General features: G+C 39.1%; 1 protein-coding gene across 3 annotated transcripts in view; it reads left to right on the top strand.

Moving 5' to 3' along the window:
• The window catches only part of MED14 (mediator complex subunit 14), a 64,250-nt gene that overhangs the window by 39,565 nt on the left and 3,280 nt on the right, over positions 1–21,405 (top strand). Inside the window, exons 17-30 of one of the 3 annotated variants that reach the window (XM_044763010.2) lie at positions 962–1,122; positions 1,209–1,355; positions 2,127–2,218; positions 3,302–3,454; positions 3,773–4,042; positions 7,127–7,267; positions 8,891–9,002; positions 11,689–11,820; positions 13,685–13,867; positions 14,797–15,032; positions 17,035–17,214; positions 17,308–17,415; positions 19,096–19,221; positions 19,604–19,796. In XM_044763010.2, coding sequence (XP_044618945.1) covers positions 962–1,122; positions 1,209–1,355; positions 2,127–2,218; positions 3,302–3,454; positions 3,773–4,042; positions 7,127–7,267; positions 8,891–9,002; positions 11,689–11,820; positions 13,685–13,867; positions 14,797–15,032; positions 17,035–17,214; positions 17,308–17,415; positions 19,096–19,221; positions 19,604–19,796 — 2,234 coding nt within the window. Of the gene's footprint in view, positions 1–961; positions 1,123–1,208; positions 1,356–2,126; positions 2,219–3,301; positions 3,455–3,772; positions 4,043–7,126; positions 7,268–8,890; positions 9,003–11,688; positions 11,821–13,684; positions 13,868–14,796; positions 15,033–17,034; positions 17,215–17,307; positions 17,416–17,845; positions 17,972–19,095; positions 19,222–19,603; positions 19,797–21,405 lie in introns of those variants that run through there. The other 2 variants (XM_044763011.2, XM_070502651.1) reach the window with 2 other exon arrangements.

Below are 21,405 nucleotides of genomic sequence, written 5' to 3' on the forward strand. Positions count from 1 at the left end.
GAGAATTAACCCATCTTCCCTATGAGTTAAAGCATAACATGTAATTAAATAATATATTATCTCATTATTTCATCCATTACTGAAATAACTCATTAACAGCTAAAACATATCACCTCATAACATTTTACGACAAATAAGATAGTCCATAAAGCTGCAAGAGGAAAATGGATAGGTAGGTATTTTAAAACACCAAAGCTAATACATTCCTTTTTACATGTGATAGATATAAGTGACAATATATATGTTAAATGAGTTAATATATGTAAAACTCCATCACAATGCGGAGTTTGTCTATCTACAGAGGAGGAGGAAGGGGGGCCCAATGAACCTGGAATCTTATCATGGCAGTTAGTGATCAAGGCTTGGTTTTACTGCCAGGAGGAGCTAACATATACGAGTACCTGCTATAGCAGCCACCATAAGCACTCTATATGTGTTTTGCCATTTTAAAATCAGTGACTCATAAGGTAATTATTTATTTTCATTTCATAGTTGGGAAACTGAAATTGAGAGAGGTTAAATGTGGCTGAATCAGAATGAGAGTGCAGGTCTTTGGCTCCAAAGCTCCTGTTCTTTTTACTATATCATCCCGCCATCGAAAAGTGGTTTTACAAGGTTTTTGTTCCCCTTAGCTTTTCTTAAGGATGTTCTAGGTAGATTTTGTAGAAAGTCAATATCCTTGATTTTCATTCTGAAGAACTGTAGTCTTTTCTCATAAAAAGATTAAGGATGAAGACAAACATAAAGTGAGAGTCCTAATCCATGTTTCTGTGAATGGGAATGGGTTAAATGCTATTAATTGCTGTGAATTGCCATGAATTGCCTCCTTCCTTTGCAGAAGGTGCCTAGTAGTGGAATTTGAACTGAACCTCTAACATGATACCCTGCCTGTCATTGTGTGGATTGTGCTTTTGTCTTTCTTGATGTGAAGTATACTTTATATGCTGTCTTTCATCACCAGAATTCCTCCCTGTAAGGGTGTAAATGAGGAAACCCAAAAGGCTCTGGACCGCTCTCTCCTCGATTGCACTTTCCGATTACAAGGTAGAAATAACCGCACATGGGTGGCAGAGTTAGTGTTTGCAAATTGTCCACTTAATGGCACTTCTACCAGGGAGCAAGGTGAGATGATTCACACACTTTGTCTTTGCGTATTTCTGGATTTTTTCAGTATTGATTGCTATTAATCTTTTCTTTTAATCCTGTAGGACCATCCCGGCATGTTTATCTGACATATGAAAACCTGTTATCTGAACCTGTTGGTGGTCGAAAAGTGGTTGAAATGTTCCTTAATGACTGGAATAGCATTGCACGATTGTATGAGTGTGTATTGGAATTTGCACGTTCTCTACCAGGTACATGTGATAATCTTCCTTTGGGGGTAGAAAAAGCCCCCCCTCCTGTTTTAGCTGTAAAAGTAAAGTATGCACATTATAAAAAAAAAAAAAATTCAAAAGTATATCTAATGTTGGGGCAGCCCCAGTGGTCTAGTAGTTAGCTTCATTGTGCTCCTCTTTAGCAGCCCAGGTGCACTTCTTGGGCACAGACCTACACCGCTCTGTTAGCAGCCATGCTGTGCTGGCAGCCCACATACTAAAAAATAGCGGAAGGTTGGCATGCATGTTAGCTCAGGGCAAATCTTCCTCAGCAAAAAAAAAAAAAAAAGTATATCTAATGAAAAATAAGTTTCCCTTTACCTTAAACTTCCATTTCCTTCCCCCAGAGACAATCACTGTTAAGTTTCTTAAATCCAGAAATTTTTATACATTGGTATGCCATATTATAATACTAGTCAGTACTTATTGAGAATTTACTATGTGCCATACAATGTAATAAACACAGTGCTTGTGTTAACTCATTTAATCCTCACAATCACCCTGTGAGGTAGGGTATTTTATTCTTCCACATTGTACAAATGAAGAAAACAATTCACAGAGACAAATCTCCCCACCCCTGCTCTGGCCCCCTTTTTTAGAAATGAAAGCCTGCTATCTATCTTTCTAAAGCACGTATTTAGAGACCTTTCTATCTAGGCATATAGTATTACCAAAGTGTCCTCTTTTTCAAATATATATTTTAAAATTCTGCATGTATAATTTTAATCTCCTTTTTTCCTTTCTGTTTAGATATACCTGCTCATCTAAATATTTTCTCAGAAGTTCGTGTTTATAATTACCGAAAACTTATCTTGTGTTATGGAACCACCAAGGGAAGCTCAGTAAGTCTATGAATTAATTTAAACTGTAATTCCTCGCATAAATCTTTTAAAAATAAAGAATTCACAAATTATGAAAACTGCCTTGAAATAATTAAAGGATCAAGTAAAAATTAGGGATAAAATAGTAAATTTTGAATACTTTGTCAATATAAATATTGTATACTATAATGCTTAACTCTTTAAAATTGAAAACAAAAACAGTACCCTCTTTGATGGGGTCTAACATATTTTTGGTGTTTGTATTTGTTTTTTCACTGATTTCACATCTGCTTATTTAGCAATGTAATTGCTGTACTGAAGATCATGTATGATGGACAGTATGATATATCTATGCTTTTGGTTACATGATTATTAACATTGCTTGGTCCTGTCTTAATCTTAAAGGTATTCCCCACAATCCATGGTTCCTTATTTTTCCTCTACCCCATATGTAAAGCCCTAGAAATTTCGTATAAAAATTCAGCCCCCTGGCTTCTCTCTGGACTCTTCCACATCAAGTTATATCAGAAATTACTCAAGGGGCCGGCCAGGGCCGAGTGGTTAAAGTTCCATGTGCTCTGCTTCTGTGGCCTGGGTTTGCAGGTTCAGGTCCCGGCTGTGAACTGACTCCACTTGTTGGCCATGCTGTGGAGGTGTCCCAAATGCAAAATAGGAAGATCGGCACAGATGTTAGCTCAGGGCGAATCTTCCTCAGAAAGAGAAATGACTCAGCTGTTTTAAAATCTATTAACTGAAGGTGTCTGTGTTGGGGGCAGCTTCCTTTCCCTTTGTGACAGTGCTCACCAAGAGAGTAACTCTTCAGTTCAAGAGAAAAATGAAAAATAAGAAACACCAATGATAATTTTCAAATAAAGTTTAATCAAAATTTTGTCTTTAGCATCTTCTCTGTTTTACTTACTAGAATGTACTGGTCCATAGTAACAGCATATCTAGAGTTTGCAGAGTCCAGCCTTATTAGTTGCTTTCAGAAAAGACCTCGTTTAGATCTTTGACATTTTACTTTACTGTTTAAACATTATTTTTTTCTTCTACTTGAATCTGTTATGTTCTGAGTTTCTGAAACATGTAATCTCTTTGATTTAGATTAGTATCCAATGGAATTCTATACATCAGAAATTTCACATTTCTTTGGGAACTGTTGGCCCAAACTCAGGTTGCAGTAACTGTCACAATACCATTCTCCATCAGCTTCAAGAAATGTTCAACAAAACACCAAATGTGGTTCAGTTATTACAGGTAATTAAGTTTATTTTCTGTTTAAAAATAAGTCTCGGTCAGTGCTCCTGTCTCATGTAAAACTCCTTAAAAACTCGTGTTCTTGTCTTTAATGACGAGGATGAGAGCCTTTGTGTTTTATATCTTGCACTCTTTTTTGGAGAATTTTCTTTGATTCAAAGTGGACACAGCGATCTAGTTTGCATTCTCTTCAAGGGAAAGCTTTAGGGAATGTGCCAGAAGGACATTGTCTCGTTTGTGACTGTTATACGTGGAAAATTGTGAGGTTTTAGCATTTGTACAGAAACCGGCCGCTCTCACTGTGTTTGTTCCATATAGGTATTGTTTGATACTCAAGCTCCATTAAATGCCATCAACAAACTCCCCACTGTGCCGATGTTGGGCTTGACCCAGAGAACCAACACTGCCTACCAGTGCTTCTCCATTCTGCCACAGTCGTCCACGCACATCAGGCTGGCCTTCAGGAACATGTATTGCATTGATATATACTGCCGGAGTCGAGGCGTTGTGGCAATACGGGATGGTGCCTATAGTCTTTTTGATAATAGCAAGTTAGTTGAAGGTTTTTATCCCGCACCAGGACTAAAGGTAACAGACTTTAGTGTTATAACATGAGTAAGCATAAATATGATCTCTGAAAGAACTCCTTTGAGGAGAAAATAATGGGGAAAAGCAACAAATTCCTGTTTAAATTTAATAAGTAGCTGTGTTAATTCATCATCTCTGCAACTTCCTTCTGAAGAAGCTAGAAGTTCTGATCAAGTGCTGTGCCTATGTGTATGAGATGAGAAAAGATCCCTTCGTTTATGTTCTTACCCTGTGATGAGTAAGGTGGAAAATACTGAAGAGAGTCCTGTTTGCTATTTGGAACTTTAAGGGACTTTAAAAGTAGTCTTTATCATTGATTATCAAGAAAGTTTGATTATCAATTCAACTATGATGCTTTTTTAAAATGTTGGGTCCTGGGCCACAATCCCTGGAGATTCTGGTATAATAGCTCAATTGTATGTGCTTATAATTTTGAGTCAAATAGTTTCAAATGGCTTGTTTTGAAAATAAGTCCCCTGCAACCCACTCTTTCCATTTTCCTGCTCTGTTTTCAACTCTATATAGCTGATTTTCTGGCTATTTACATCCTTATTTCTTAGTAGCATGCTTACATTGCTGTTTGTTGACCTCTGAGTTGAGGGTATTATATGAGTCTCACAATGGAAGATGAGAATTTAATTCTCATGAATATGTAAATACTATTCTACCAGGCTTACTATGATTACTTTTCCTTTCTTGATCAACATTTTATTTTCCTGGGAATTATTAATTTACCTTTTTTTTCCTGCTTAGCTTTCTCCATACTTATCACTAACTCAAGCTTAAAGTCTCTCCCACGTGTGTAATTCTTCCCTCAGTACATTCACATATCACATACCTTCTCAGTTCCATCTTGAAGAAGTGTCTTCCATAGTCCTCTGACCTCCAATCTGGAATGGCAACACTCTAGACCTTTTGCACAATTTTGACTTAGGAATCTGCAGAAGGATGGTGAAGCAGCAGTTCCTTCACTTCTCTCCTGTGTTGCATGCCCTGTGACTTGGACCGCATGTCTTTTTCTTGGTTTATTCTGTTGTTTTGGTGGAATACTTCCTACATAGCTTTGTGGGAGAGTACATGGGAGGTTAATTTGAGACCTTGTATGTCTGAAAGCGTCTTTACTAGTTTACCCTCATCTAATTGAAAGAGTGGCTAGATGTAGAATTCTAGGCTGCAATCATTTTGAAGGCACTGCTGCATTGTTTTCTAGCTTCCGTTGTGACCATTGAGATGTTTAATCCTGTTCCACTTCTTGAACCTTATGTGAGAAAGTGGGCTCCTTCAGTGTGGAAACTTACATCCTTTTGCTCTGGGGAATTTCCTTGCATTGTTTCTTAATTCTTCTCCTTTTTCTTCTCTGTTAGCTCTGTTAGCCCTACTATTCTGATGTTGGGCATCTTGGACTTATCCTCTAATTTTCTTATCTTTTCTGTTTTTTATCTCTTTGTTTCTAGGAGATTTCCTCATTTTTTCCTTCCACTCCTTCTGTTTTTTATTTCTGCCAACTCTTTTTGGACCATCTTTTAAAAATTTTCCAAGGCTTTTTTATTTGTTTCTAAATGTTCATTTTATGCCATCCTGTTCTATATGGCTACAATGTCTTCTCTTATCTCTTTGATTCCTGCATAATCTCCATTTCATCCACCTTGCTTTTTTCTCTCTTTTATATAAGTGACTCTTAACTTTCTGCTCTTATTTAAAGGTGAGATTTGTTGACTGGTCTTCACCGCAGGATGATCTGCTGGGGCCATTTCTTTGGGTAACTCCCAAAGTCAGTAGCATTAGGTCTTTTTGTTGGGCTGCTGTGAGCACAAAGAGAAGAGTTTCCAAGTCTCTGCATAGATGGTGTGCATCTGGCTCCCAATTTGGGGCAAGTCAAATAAGAGAAGGAAACGAGTATTCTCACCATTCAGATTGTAAACTTTAATCTCCATTTTTAATATGGTACCCCTTCTCTCAATTATTCTCGAGTCTGCCAGGGTGGTAGAGGTCAGCCTAACTCTGGAAGTAACAGAGGCTCTCGGAGGCTCTCTTAATTAAAGAGACTTCCACCCAATCCTTCTGTTTTTGGTCCCACCTTCATCCCTATTTCCAGAGGTGTCTGGTGCTGCCAGTTCCTGCACGTCTTGGAGATAGAGACGGAAATAGCTTTGCTTCTTGGCTTTCCCCACTGCTTGCTTAGGATACAATTTCCTCACGTTGGATAGTTCAGTTACCACTCAGCCATCTGCTCTGCAGCCTCCAGAATTTACTGCTATTTTTCTCTTCTCCCATTCTTTTTATCTTTGTGACTTACTGCTTTGAAAAAAATTTTTTTGGGTGTTTCAGTGGGTTATTGGGAGAAAATGAAATGTGTGTTGTGAATCCATCACCTTTAATTAGAAATCAGGCTCTCTACTTTTAAAAGCTTTCTAGTGAGTCAGATAAGCTTATGGTCTATAGTTTTGAAGATTGGGAAGGTGGAGAGTATTAAAAGCCAGAAAATCTGTGCTTAAGACACCAACTCTGGTAGCCTTGCTTAATTTTGATGACATATTCTATAAAACAAGCCTCCCATTCTTGATGGTTCAAGATTAAGTCATGTAAGATAAAAAGTGAAAAAGTGGCTTAGTTTCTTTATTCAGTTTTCCTCTGTAATATTTTCTAGCTTAAAAGTGAGAACTCTCACTCAATAGGAAATTTTCCAAGTCATTTAAGTTATATGTATGGCCAGCATACAACTTTTCATTTTTTTCCCCCTTTCTAGTTCAGAAGTTAATAAGAAAATGTCTTGACCTGGTGTTAGGAGGTGCCAGGGTGTACTTCTTTCTTCAGCATTTTGCTTACACAGTACTTCTTAGTTGGCAGGATTTTTTAACTTAGATATTATTTTTGTTGTGGTGGTTAACTGTTTTCCTCAATTTCCTCCCTTCCTTCAAAATTATCAATATCTCTCCAGGTTGTCCTAATAATAGTGGTCATGTGTCAAACATATTTCAGAGATGGACATAATATGTTTGTTTCTATTAAAACATTCTAAATGATTAAAAATATCATATTAAAGTTAGGTAAAATAATCTAAATCTTACCTGTTTATATCCATAGACATTCCTGAATATGTTTGTTGACAGCAATCAGGATGCTCGAAGAAGGTCTGTAAATGAGGATGATAATCCTCCTTCTCCTATAGGAGGAGATATGATGGATTCTTTAATCTCACAACTCCAGCCACCACCCCAGCAACAGGTGATGTGTAGCTGAAATTCCAAATGGTATCGCATTTGTGTAGTTAACAGGTTCTACGCGTGTCTGGGCTTCTTTGTTGAAAGGCAAGGAGATTGTTGGTGGGCCTAAGATACCGAGGAAATCCATATGAAAAAATAGTGACGGAGGGAGATAAGGATTCCGGTGATGGCGAGTGAATAGTACCAGAAATGGCGTTAACCATACCGGAAATAGCATTAACCTCAGACACATGCTCTTAAAATGATGTCAGGTGATCACAAAAGAGGGTGTCCAAATGGCAGTAAGCACAAAAAAGGTGTTCAACATCATTTAGCATCACAGAAATACAAATTAAAACCACAGTGAGATAATATTCCATACCCACAGAAATGGCTCTAAGAAAAAAATTGATAATCCTTGTCAACATTTTGGTATTAGGAGCAACTGAAACTCTGATTTGCTACTGAAGAGTGCGTAAAATGGTACAACTACCTTGCAGTGGTATTTAGCAGTATTCCAGAATGCTAAAGCTGAACATTATTCATGCATATGATTTAATAATTCTACTCTTATGTGTATACACAACAGAAATGCATCAGTAAAACCAAGAATGTTCATAGCAACGTTATTTGTCAAAAAAATTATAAACCACCCAAATATCCAGCAACAGTAGAATGAGTGAATAAATTGGGGTATGTTCATACAATGGAATACTTTACAGAAATGAAAAAACAAACTGTTGCTACACGCAACAACATGATGAATTTTACTAACATGATGTTAAACAAAAGAAGCCAGACACTAATGAGTACGTTCAGTATTAATATGAACTATAAAAACAGGCAAAACCAAGCTTGAGTGATGGAAATCAGAATGGTACTTACCTTTGGGGAGGTGATAATACTTGGAAGATGTATGAGGGAGGCCTCTGGGGTTCTGGTAATGTTCTTCAGTATCTTGATCTATTTGGCAGTTACATTTGTAATAATTCATCAGACTGTACATTTAAGATTTATGCAGTTTATGTGATTTGTACTTCAATTTTAAAAAATAGACTAGGAAGGATTACATTGTCCTAGGTTTTTCATTACTGGAAATGAGGGTAAGTAGAAGGTGAGTAGAGGTCAGGTTGAACTACCATATTTCATTGACTCTAAAACTCCACCAAATGTAAGATGCACTATTTTTTATGTACTGCCAGAAACAACACTGCCAGTTAAACTATGACATGCCATGAATTGAAAGACACACCCTGATTTCAGAGATGTTAAAATGTGGGGGGAAATTACCTTAGAATCAATGAAATGGTAGATAAGTGATATAGCTAAATTAGTGATAGGTAGATAAAATGAGCAATAAACATCTTGAGGGATATAAACAATGGTATTGCAAGGTCAGGAATGAGGATATTGCTATTTTTAAAACATTTTGAAAGTAAGGGTGTTTTTAAAAACTTGTGTTATTGATGGATATTTTGATGTATATTTTGATTGTATATTGATGAGGCATTTTCATACCTCACAGTTTCTATTTGGTAACCAATGAAGTGTGTAAATGTTAACTCTGTAGCTATTTATTAGGGAAAGCCACATCATACCATATGTGGTTGGCTATTTTACCAACATTTAATTTTCTTCTTTTCAGCCATTTCCAAAACAGCCAGGATCATCAGGTGCTTATCCTCTTACTTCGCCCCCTACGTCTTATCACAGCACAGTTAACCAGTCTCCCTCTATGATGCACACACAGTCTCCAGGTAAGATATCACTTATTCTCTTGTCGTGTTCAACTTCAAAACCAAAGTACACCCACTGAGAAGCACTACACATTTGGCCTTAGACTTCAGACACAACTCCTTTTCTAGTCTCTGGCTAGATATTTGCCAGTCATTCATTATGGCAGGGTTGTGAAATCTGTGTTCCTGATTCAGGAGCACTTTAAAAGGTTTGAATTAAGTGGAGGAGTTGTCACCTGGAGCCAGACTCATGGCACAACTCCAAGAGCTACTCACAACATGATCTGTGTCAGAGGTTGACATATTAAGGCTTGGGGGCCAAGTCCTACCCACCACCTGTTTTTGTAAATAGTTTCATTGGAACATAGCCACACCCATTTGTGTAGTGTCTGTGGCTGCTTTCCGGCTGCAACGACTCCTGGCAGAAAACATTTGCCGAGCCCTGCTATATGTGAATGGTGCCCTGCCCCCAGAGTTGGGCAGTGCACAGCCTGCTTTGTCCAAACAAAATGGTTCTGTTGGCGGCCCCCTGAAGTGCATTGTAGAATTTCTTGAGAATGCCAAATTTCTCCTTTTAACTGAACAATTCATTGGTGTCTCTTAAGCACTTGCTCTGTGGCGAGTGCTGCACGGTGCTGGGGATTCAGCAGTGAGCCAGACACCAGCCCTGCGCTAGAGCTTATCTGGCAAGGAAGATGGGTATCAGATTTCTTGGGTAGATAATCCCTTACCTGCTCATCAGATGGCTGGACCACAGGTGAAGACTTGGAAGTTGCTACCATGTCATTGAAGGTCACTGAAGCCCGAGTGGGTGGGTGAGCCCATCCCCTGAGGAGTGCCAGCAGTCAGTGCTGTTGGAGCCTGAGAAGGAGCTGCGAGGGAGCACGGAGGAAAACAGGAGAAACAGGGTTATAGAACCCAAGGGGAGTGTGTTTCTAGGCTATGAGTTGAGACTGGTTTGGCACAGAAGGAAGGAGAAATAATTATTTTGAAAGAATTACAATAGCAGACAGGTATATAGTGCTTACTGTGTGCCACGCCCTGTTGTAAGCACTTTGCTCATTTAATCCCCACAGCAAGCTCGTGGTGTAGGTCCTATTATTATCCCCATTTTATAGAGGGATGAGGAAAACTGAGGCATGGAGAGTCACTTGTCCAGGTCACACGGCTAAATATGTAAATATAACACTTAAAGGTTAATCAAATTGATTAACATATTTATTGAATATAAGGCACTGCATTAGGTATTGGAGAACATAAAAAAATGTGAAATTCTCTTATGTGCTAGAGAATTTGCAACCTGCTGATATTGAGGATAGTTACGGTAATGTATCAAGTATTTTAATAATGCATTTATCCATAGTTTTGGTAGCCATAGGTCCCCCTTTCATAATCCTAAATTAAAGCTAGTCCTGTGGCTAAATACCATCTTTAAGCTCATGTCTCCCAGTTTTTCATATCTCCCATCTAGGCCTCTCCCCTGAACTCGAGTCCTGTTCTTTTCCAGCTATCTGTTCAGCATTTCCAAGTAGATGTCTAGTCGGCATCTGAAACTCAGCATGGCCAGAACTAACCCCCCGACCCTGCCCTGTGCTGCTCCTGTCAGACACCCCATCTCAGGAAATGGCAGCTTCTTCCTTCTAGCTACTTGGGCCAAAGCTGTTAGAGTCATGGAGAACTCCTTTCTTTCACACACACATTCAGTTACCAGATACTGTCAGCTCTGTCTCCAGAATTCATCCAGAATCTAAACACTTTTCACCCCATCAACCTTCACCCTTGCCCACGTCACTAACCATTTCTTACCTGGTTTATTGCAGTTGCCTCTAACTGGTTTCCCTGCCCCGTCCCCCACCCCATAGGCTGTTTTTCACACAGCAGCTAGAGTGATCTTTCTAGAACAGAAGTCAGTTCAAGACTCCTCTGCTTCAAACTCTGCAGTGGATTCCTATCTCATTCAGGGTAAACCCTGAGTCCTTAGTGTGGCCTACAAGTCCCTGTGTGATCTGGGGCCCTCCTCCCGACCTCTCTGACCTAATCTCCTCCCATCCCCCCTTGCTCACGCTGTTCCAGCCACACTGGCCTCCCCGTTATTTATAACTGCTGCTCCCTTTGGGGCGTTGGCACCAGCTCTTCTGTTTGCCTGGAATATCTTATCTCCTGGATACCCTCATGCCTTACCCTTCACCTTCTTCGTGTCTCAGCTCACATGTCCCCTTCTTAGAGAGGTCTTCTCTGGTTGCTTTATATAAAAGAACAGCACCCACCCCCACCGCTACATGATATTGTCCCCTTACCTTGCCCTGTTTTTCTCCATAGCACTTATTACAACCTGACATATATTTGTCTTTCTCATTCTACTAGTATGTAAGCTCCACAAGGGCAGGGATTTCTGTCTCTTATTAACTGCTGCATCCCCAATGCCTACAACAACGCTTGGCATGAAATTGATGTTCATGCCTGCTTGTTGAATGAGTGAATTAAAAAGGACACTGGATAAATCAGTCAATACAAGAGCTAGAGTGTGGGCCCCATGGAATTGATCTCTCTTTTTTTCCATAATGAAATTGTTCCAGCTTTTCCTTGTGCTATTTATGGGAGCTTTACTACTTGTTTCTTTAGTCTGTAGAGAGTCTTAACTTGGGGTCCTTGGACAGGACATAGTATATGTCCTGCAAGATCATCTATAATTATTTTCCTTTATTAGGAAATCTGCATGCCGCCAGCTCCCCCAGTGGGGCTTTGAGAGCCCCATCACCAGCGTCCTTTGTTCCAACTCCTCCCCCATCCTCGCATGGAATCTCAATAGGACCAGGGGCCAGTTTTGCTAGTCCACATGGTGAGTCCATACATGGAAATCGCTATAGCATAAGAGTTTAACGTGAAAGTAGTTTTTGTTAAATTATTTTATTGCAGAATTAGCACTTGTTTATTGGGGAAATAGCAAAAGAAGATAATTTTTTCCAAATCCCACCGTGCAGAGATCTAACAGTGTGTCTGCTTTGAACTTGCTCTCTCTCTCCCCCTCACTGTCTTGCTCTTTTTGTCACGCACCCCCTGCTTGCCTGCCTGCTCACATCTCTGTTGCTCTCGCTTGCTCTTTACCTGTCTGCTTGTCTCCCCCTCGGATGCCACCCCCCCAAAAAAAAATTGGTACTCTACTATATGTATTGTTTTGAGACTTGAATTTTTAACTCAAAAATTCTATTTTGCATTGGTTCAAATAGATAAAGAATAGACGAGATAGCCAGTGAAGTGTTTTCTCTCAGTTCCACCAACCACCTAGTTCCTCTTCTCAGAGGCATTTAGTGCTGTTTATTTCTCATGCGTTCTTGCAGAGGTGTTTTATGCGTACACAAGCAAATACATGTTAGTGTTTTTCCCCGTCTTACACACACGGCAGCATCCCTCACACAGTGTTCAGTGCGTTTTTTCACTTAATAAATCATGAATACCATGCCAGATCAGAACATAAAGAGCTTCCTCGGTTTTAGAGCTCTGTAGCATCTATGATCTTACTCTTTACTATGAATATTTGTGGGACCATTTCTGTCAGTAATAATTCTATATCGTCATACTAAATGGCTTCATGGTATTCCCTTGTCTGGGCATACCAGAATTTAACTGCTCTCTCATTATTATACGTTTAAAATGTTTCCATTTCTTCACAACTAAAAATGGTGTCATGTCTGCTCACATGGTTATTTCCTTAGGTAAGTTCCTAGAAGTGGAATTGCTGTCTCAGAGGGTTTGAGAAATTCTAAAGCTTTTGAAGCATATTGCAAATTGCTCACCTGAAAGGCTGTATCAATTTCCTCTAGCATCATACGAGAATGTTTTCCTGCATCATTGCCAACATGGGGTATTATGATTTTTCAAAAGCATTTAAAAATGATGGTCATTTTGATAGGTGAAAAATGGTATCTTATTGTTCAATGTGCATCTCTTTGATTATTAGTGAAGTTGAACCTTTTTTTTATTTTCATTAGTCTTCGGTATTTCTTATTTTATGCCTGCCAGTTTATATCCTTTGCCTGTGTTCTTGTGTTTTTTCTTACCAATTTGTAAGACTTCTAAGTAAGGACCATTTACTCTGATATATGGTGGAAGTATTTTCTCAGTTTGTCATTTGGTTACAAAGGGGTATAAATAATATGTTAAAGGTATCTGCAGGATGAAATTTAAATATCAAATTGTTCAGAAAGTTGCCTCTTTGAAAACTTGATTCTTGGTTCATTTCTTAGTCAGTGTAGCCTTTACTAAATAAAGAAAATGGAAAATTTCCCTCTCCTCAGCTTTTTCTGACTAGAATGAAAACATAATTTGTCAGAGTTAGTTTAAAAATAGAAGATTTCTGCCTTTAAAGGAGCTTTGAGACTTTTTTGCTTAATATTTTCATGCTTATAGTAGGTTATTATATAGCATAAAGTGGATTGTCACATATTACGTGTGTTGAAGCTTGTGTGAAGGCAAATGTTATCCTTTCTCAGTCTTTTTCAATTTTTCTAATTTTTGTAGCAGGTTAAAAAGTACATAAACTACATAAAATAGAGATTCATATCTGCCATGTTAAACATTATGCCTTAGTGAAATATCTTATTGAAAGAAAAAATAAAATTATCACCATGTAAGGTGTAAGCATTTGAATATTTTTCAGTTTTTAAAATACAGGTTTTGAAAATAATTTGTTTACATGTTTACAGGAACCCTGGACCCTAGTTCTCCATACACTATGGTGTCACCAAGTGGACGAGCAGGGAACTGGCCGGGGTCTCCTCAAGTGTCTGGCCCCTCACCAGCAACACGCATGCCTGGAATGTCACCAGCCAACCCATCACTACATTCTCCAGTTCCAGATGCTTCTCATTCCCCTCGAGCTGGAACAAGTGAGTGTCATCAACTTTTTTATGTTTGCTTTTAGTATAACCAACAAACGACCTATTTTATTCCATCCTCACATTTGAAAGCCATGACCTATTTGTTGAATGGGGATGCTTAATAACTTAAACTTTATCCATTTAGTAAATTGGTTGTAATAATAGTTAATTTGCAAAGTCAGGCAAAATGTAAGAAAGAGAAATGTCTCCTCCAGAAGTCTTCTGAGGTGAGTCCCCGTGTCCCCGTACCTCTGTTATGACTACTAACTTAGCTATAGTACTAGACCTGAAAAGATACCTCAAGTTAACTGACAAGGTTATGCAAGTTAACACAGAAGAGAAGAATTGGACAAATATATTAGTTAGCTTTTGCTGCGTGAGTTTTAGTAGCTTCAAACAACAATCATATACTAGCTCACCATTCTGCAGGTTAGCAATTTGGGCTGAGCCCAGCTGGGCAGTTCCTCCAGGCTCTGCTGGACTCACTCTTGCATCTGCAGTCAGCTCCTGGGTTGTCTAGGGCCTGACTGGTCTAAGGTGGTCTCATACTTGATCACAGATTTGTTCACTGGTGGCTGGACAGGGTTCCAAGAAAGTAAATGGACGCCTAGCCTTGCAGCTGTCACCATGTCACTTCCACCACATTCTGTAGGCCACAGCAAGTTGCAGGGCCAGCCTGGATTCCAGGTAGAGAAACAGATTCCACCCCTTGAAGGAGTTGCTGCAGAGTCACATTGCAGGGGACCTGGCTACAGGGAGGAGAGTGAGTGTGACTACTTTTGCTAACAGGAAGCTGATACACGATTGGTAAACCACAAGGAGTAACTAAAACAGTATGGATTGCTTTAGAATATCAAAGATTAGTAATAAAAGCAAAACAGAGAACAGTGAAATAGTATGTTTTTGTAAATTAAATGACATGTTTTCCTTCCCCAAAGGTTCCCAAACGATGCCAACAAACATGCCTCCGCCTCGTAAACTACCTCAGCGCTCCTGGGCGGCCTCCATACCTACCATCCTCACTCACAGTGCCTTGAACATTTTGTTGCTGCCCTCTCCCACACCAGGCCTTGTGCCTGGCCTGGCAGGTAGTTACCTTTGTTCTCCGCTTGAGAGATTCCTTGGATCAGTCATCATGAGAAGACACCTTCAAAGAATTATTCAACAAGAAACGGTACGAGTCCCTAGTGAACTCCTAAGTGGTGACTGTCAAAGGCGAGTGCTAAATCACCCGGCAGAATAGGATCTGAACTAAAGTGATAGTCCCTCACCTCTTTTAGCCAGTTTGTTAGAATTGTGCTTCTCACCCTGCCCTGGCATTAAAAGTGGACTCCACTGTTTTCTTTTACATTTTTACATTAACATATTCCTGCATTTTATAGTTGGCTGTGCTGTGGCTAACGTGGACCTGGAGCTAGGTCCCCACAATACCATAGGACAAGTACGCCCAGGATCTGGCTTTGCAGACAGTAGCATACAAGTAACTATTTCCCCTCTCAAATCCCCTTGCAGGCAGGCTGACTTTGAATCTGTTTCTCCATTGAAATAAAATTATTTATGATCCCAAGGATGAAAGCTACTTTTTAAATACATGAACAATTGAATTGGTTTCAAACTCTTATAGAAAATGACTTCTAACCTATCCTTTGGTGGTCCCCTTAGGAGATAGTTCAGAGTGGAGAGCACCAGTTCTAGAGTCAGGCTACCTGGGTTTGTAGCCGGGCCATGCCACCTGCTAGTACAAGCTGGGGCAAATTTCTTCACGATTTTGATAATAGTAGATAATAATGTCTACCTAACTCAGAACAATTGGGGGAATTTGAGATATTTTCTATAAAGCTCTTAGCATAATATCTTGGTATTTAATACATATTAGTTATTTATAATTATTAATATATGTATGTGTTAATGAGGTAGTCAGAATGGTGAATGTTTAAAATATCCACTCCATAGATGGCACCATGCTATTTTGCAACCTTTATGTTCAGATTTGAAAAAAATAGAAGTTTTAACGTAAGTTGAATAAATTAGCCTTTAAAATGTTAATCATCAGACCTGTGATCTAGCCTCACCTCTGCCACTTACAAGCCATGTAAGCTTTCAGCTCTTTGAACCTCATCTGCAAATCAACATATTAGGCTAGAGCAGAGGTCAGTAAACTACAGGCCTAGTTTTAGGGGCCAAGTCCTGCCCTTCACCTGTTTTTGTAAATAAAGTTTTATTGGAACACAGTCACACCCATTCATTTACATATTGTCTATGGCTGCTTCCAGCTGTGATGGCATCATTAAGTAGTTGCAGCAGAGACCATACAGCCTAAAATATTTACTCTCTGGCCCTTTACAGAAAAAGTTTGCCAACCCCTGGGCTAGCATAAGGTTCCACTCCAGCTAACATTTTGTAATTGAACTCTGTTCTTTTTTTCTAATGTGCCATTTCTTAAAAACTAACTGTGAAAAATTTTAAGGATATACAAATGTTGAGAGAATAGTATAATGAACCTCTACCTCTATGTTCTCATCACCCACCTTCAACAGTGAACTCATACCAATATTGTTTCAGCCATAGCTCCTCCCCCTAGATAGTTTGACAGCAAATCCCAGACATCATTTCATCCCTAAATACAATTTCTTTATCATCAAATGTCTAGTTGGTGTCCAGATTTCCCAAGTTGTCAGTTTTTACAGTCTGAATCAGAACCCAAACAAGTTTTTAAGTTCCTTTTAAACTGTAGGTTCCCTCTCCATTTCTCCTTATACATTTTATCTGTTGAAGAAAGCATATCATTTATCCTGTAGGGTTTCTCACAGTCTGGATTTTGCTGATCGTATCCCTTTGGAATCATTTAACATGTTCTTTTGACTCCCATATTTCTATAATATTGATCAATCCTACGGATCTAACTACTGAATTCAGGCTCAAGTTTGTTGTTTTGCAAGAATATTTCATAAGTGGTGTTATGGTCTTCCATCAGGAGTCACTTACTGTCTGATTGCCTTTCTCTCTGCGATGTTTTTAGCAATTATCATTGCTCAGTGCCTAGATACCTTTGTTTTAGAACAGGTATCAACTTAGTTGTTTTCCTTTTCAAATGACTCTCTTGGCAACATTTCATTTTCTCTTTGTCTTACATGTTGTCTCACATGTTAATTTGATGCATCCTTCTTGTTTTGTAGCTACAGCTGATAAATTCCAATGAACCTGGAGTGATCATGTTTAAGACTGATGCACTGAAATGCAGAGTAGCCCTTAGTCCCAAAACCAACCAAACACTTCAGCTAAAAGTGACACCTGAAAATGCAGGGCAGTGGAAACCTGATGAACTCCAAGTTTTGGAGAAATTCTTTGAAACAAGAGTATGTGTTTATTAATGCATTATAATTTCATTATAATCAGTGTAACAGAAGAGTCAAGGTAGAATGAAGAGTAACTTGTATTTATCCCTGTAGGTTGCTGGACCGCCATTTAAAGCCAATACATTGATAGCTTTCACCAAGCTGTTAGGAGCTCCTACACACATCCTCAGAGACTGTGTGCATATTATGAAGCTAGAGCTGGTAAGTCACAGAGAAACACACTTTTATAGCCAGGTCTGTCTGAGGAGGTTGGAGCTGGTGGGAGCAGTGTTTGTTGGTTTTCACCCACTTATGTACTTCCATTTTTCTTTTAAATTCTTTTTCTTCTTTTAAGTTTTTTTTTTATTTTTTTCCTTTTTCTCCCCAAAGCCCCCCGGTACACAGTTGTATATTTTTAGTTGTGGGTCCTTCTAGTTGTGGCATGTGGGACGCTGCCTCAGCGTGGCTTGACGAGCAGTGCCATGTCCGTGCCCAGGATTTGAACCGATGAAACACTGGGCCACCTGCAGCGGAGCGCACGAACTTAACCCCTCGGCCATGGGGCCAGCCCCTTTCTTTTAAATTCTTAATTTTTAGCTTAAACTTCGTCCTTGAATAAGTAACACAATCCTCTTGTATCTTTTGAATTTAGAACAAGATGATAGAGTGGGAAGTTTCCCACCCACCCCTGTCCAGCCATCTAGTCCCCCTCCCCACAGGTAACCTGAGTTGCCAATGGCTTACCTCTTACAAAAGCAAATAAATTTAATATACTCTTCCTACTCCCAGATAATGAAATAATCCTCCCATGGTTTCTTCTAATGCTGTTAGGGATTCATTTTTTAAATTATTTAAATTTTTGATCCATTTTAAATATATCTTAGTGTCAGATGTGAGGTATGGATCCAACTTTTTCGGATGCCCCCAATTACCCTAATACCATTTATCAAAAAATCTATCTTCTCTTGGGAGATTATTTTTAATTCCTTTTCTTTCCTATGAAAGTATAGAATTATATAGATGGAATCCAGGTGGCAGCTGATTATATTTTTCCAATCTCACAGTAGTCCTTTCGTTTTAATGTTTCTAGTATTGCTTAGGGTAATTCCAAATACCTCTCTCCTTTTCTCAGTTGGTGTTTTACTGTTAATATTGGGACAACAGTGTTCCTTTGCCAATAGTCTCAACATTAGGCTTCTGATCTGATAGGCTATAGGAAAGGTTATTTGTATCAAACAGAAATCCATTTGACTTTTTAAAGTAGTAAATATTTATGTGGCTGGAAAAGCACCAGTGAATATTATATAAAATTATTAACACAGTTTAACTACTATGTTTTAGGGAAGGAGTTGGAAATGAGACTGGAAAGTCTAGGTTGGCACCAGTTACAAAGGGCCTTGAAGGCCAGGTCTTGGTCCTGGTGGGGTGGGAGTGGGGGAACATGTGTCACTGCATTTAACTGAACATTTGTGAACTAGATAAAAACCATGCCCTAGGACATGTGTCTGGCAGTGGTATAAGGATGGACTGGGAGAAGCAGCCACTGGAAGGGACTGGGACCATTAGGGGGCTGCAGGAGAAGTCATGAAGCCCTGAGCTTGGTGGCATCAGTGAAAATAGAGAGGAGGGAACAGATGTCAGAGACACTAAGGAAGCAGCATCCATAGGCTTTGGGAATTAATGAAGTGGGAGGGAAGGAAGGGGAACTTATCACACAAATCCAGAGTTGACTTTTCACTAACTTCACATATATATTTCCTTTGAAAAAATGTAGATTATCAATTTTATGTTCCGTTGTTAATTGAGTATAAAATAAAATTCTTTCTAACCTTTTAGACTCCTATACTCCAGTATAATTTTAAATTTTCATATGATTTTATCATGATTTTTTTTTTTAAACAGTTTCCTGACCAGGCAACACAGCTAAAATGGAACGTTCAGTTTTGCCTGACGATCCCTCCCAGCGCACCACCGATTGCACCTCCTGGGACGCCTGCCGTGGTGCTAAAATCCAAAATGCTATTTTTTGTAAGTACCACCCGGCATGTGTGTGTGTGCAGAGCTTCTGAGGAAAAAGCCATGTGAGGATAATAGAGCAACTTTTGGTTAACTGCAGAAATTATCTTTGCTGCCAAATAGAGGCCCAGATGCCTTAATTGTCAGTTTAGACTTAATGTAATCCTGGTTCCTTTAGTAATAACAGACTTGAACTACATTATTGTGTGATATAGTTGCATCTTAGTCATAATATTCAGTTGTTTGTCACTCTTCTTGTCATATTTAATTTTCTTTTGCTTGATGTATCTTAATCTGACAGTAGAGTAAATGATAGTACCGTTGATAAATTTAGTCAAATATTTTATTTTCTTACTATGTTTTTATTCTCTTTGTGTGTGTTGTGTGTCTGCAGCTTCAACTAACTCAGAAAACATCGGTCCCTCCCCAAGAACCTGTTAGTATTATAGTTCCAATCATTTATGACATGGCTTCAGGTACAACCCAGCAGGCAGACATTCCCAGACAGCAGAACTCTTCTGTTGCTGCTCCCATGACGGTCAGCAACATTCTGAAGAGGTTTGCAGAGATGAACCCACCACGACAAGGTACATGACCAGTAGATGGTATTTTATTGCGTATATGTTATAAAAGTTCTTTTGAGAGATTCCCCCTTCTCCCCTCTGCTCCCTCTTTACCCACCTCACCCCCCAATCCTAGTAGTAGAGCTCTGGTTGCCCTGGCCCTCTTGATGTCTGCCTGTCGCTTTCTTCCTTCCTCACTGGTTCTTCATTTTTGTCCATGTCTCTGCTGCCTGGACTTTATTTTTGTTAGTGATTTACTGTTGGGACTGACCCAGTTGCTAATGCCAGAAGCTTGTATTTATAGCACACATTGCCACAAAGCCCTAGGTTAGGATGATAGAATTTTCCATGGCTGTGAATTCCTGCCCTACCATCAATACTTGCCAGTTTGTACATCACCACGTTGAAATGCATGTGGATTTCTCATATTTCATGGTTCGATCACGAGTAGAGTAATACCATTCAAAGTTCTGTATCTTCTAAATGTTTTGTGAAGAATAAAAGCTGTGAAGAACAAACGGCATCACTGCTTTTTGGGCTTCTTACAGAAGTGTCAGGCGGGTGCAAGTGAAGCTTTTCACCAAGTGCATGACGAAGCTCTCAAACCGAACATTTTCCAGGAACCAGAATGTTTCTGGCAGACAAACAAGGTCCCTCCAATACTGTAGTAGCCTACGCTTAACATGTAACTCCTGGCACTGCTGAATTTTTTGGTTACAAAACATAAAGCTCAGCAAAGAGAACTTTTCTTCCATTTTGCTTATTTTTAATATTAAGGACATTAAATTTTGCTCATTTCTAATATTAAGGAAGTCCTCGATATCTTTCAGTTTAGAATAGTATGATAACAAAACTGTGTTTTTAAATGAGGGGAAGTTGTTCTCTGAAACATTTTTAGGTACCACAGTCAAATTTTACTAGACACAGGAATCATGGGAGAAGTCGTTTCTAGTTGTTTGTTTCCCCATGTTGTGCACGTAGGCGAGTTCTCGCTCACGTGCGGTCTATGAGGAGTGCACTGGGCAGTGGAGAAGGTATGCTGCTTTTGTTGTGATACTTCTTCTGCTTCTTACAATTTCCTGCTTTCATCCTTTGACTTATCTCTTCTTTCAGCTAAAAATGGGTCCTTAAAAATCAAAGTTTAAAGCTATCAGAATTTTCAAAGTAGCAGTCCGGTAAAACTTTGCTAATAAACACCGTTCCTTCATAAGCAGATGACTATCATTATAATGTCTTGTAGAATTTAAAATTAAAAGGAAAGAATGTTTTGATCCTATTGAGATCAAGCAAGTTTTTCTACCTATCAATAATGAAAATGTGTTTTTAAAAAAGAAAAAGATATAACTTCCCCTTTGATTTAAGAAATTGTGATATTTTGGAAGTGTTTTTCTTTTGTTCTTTTATTTCTGCCTTAGACTGGGCAAACCTTTTGGATTTCATTTTCTTTCTGTACCTTAATTTTCCAGTGGCTGGAGAGAAGGTTGCAGTACTGTGCACAGGGTCACTGCACATCCTGCCCTTTGCCAGAGGCTGTTATTCAGCTGAGGCCTTCCGTTCTCTCACTTGCAGCCACTGTAGTGTTAGGCTGTGCTCTAGGGAAGAGATCCAGCTTTTGGTTTATCATAGTTACAAC

The sequence above is a fragment of the Equus asinus genome, chromosome X (genome assembly GCF_041296235.1).
Source record: "Equus asinus isolate D_3611 breed Donkey chromosome X, EquAss-T2T_v2, whole genome shotgun sequence".
Classification (NCBI taxonomy): Eukaryota; Metazoa; Chordata; class Mammalia; order Perissodactyla; family Equidae; genus Equus; species Equus asinus.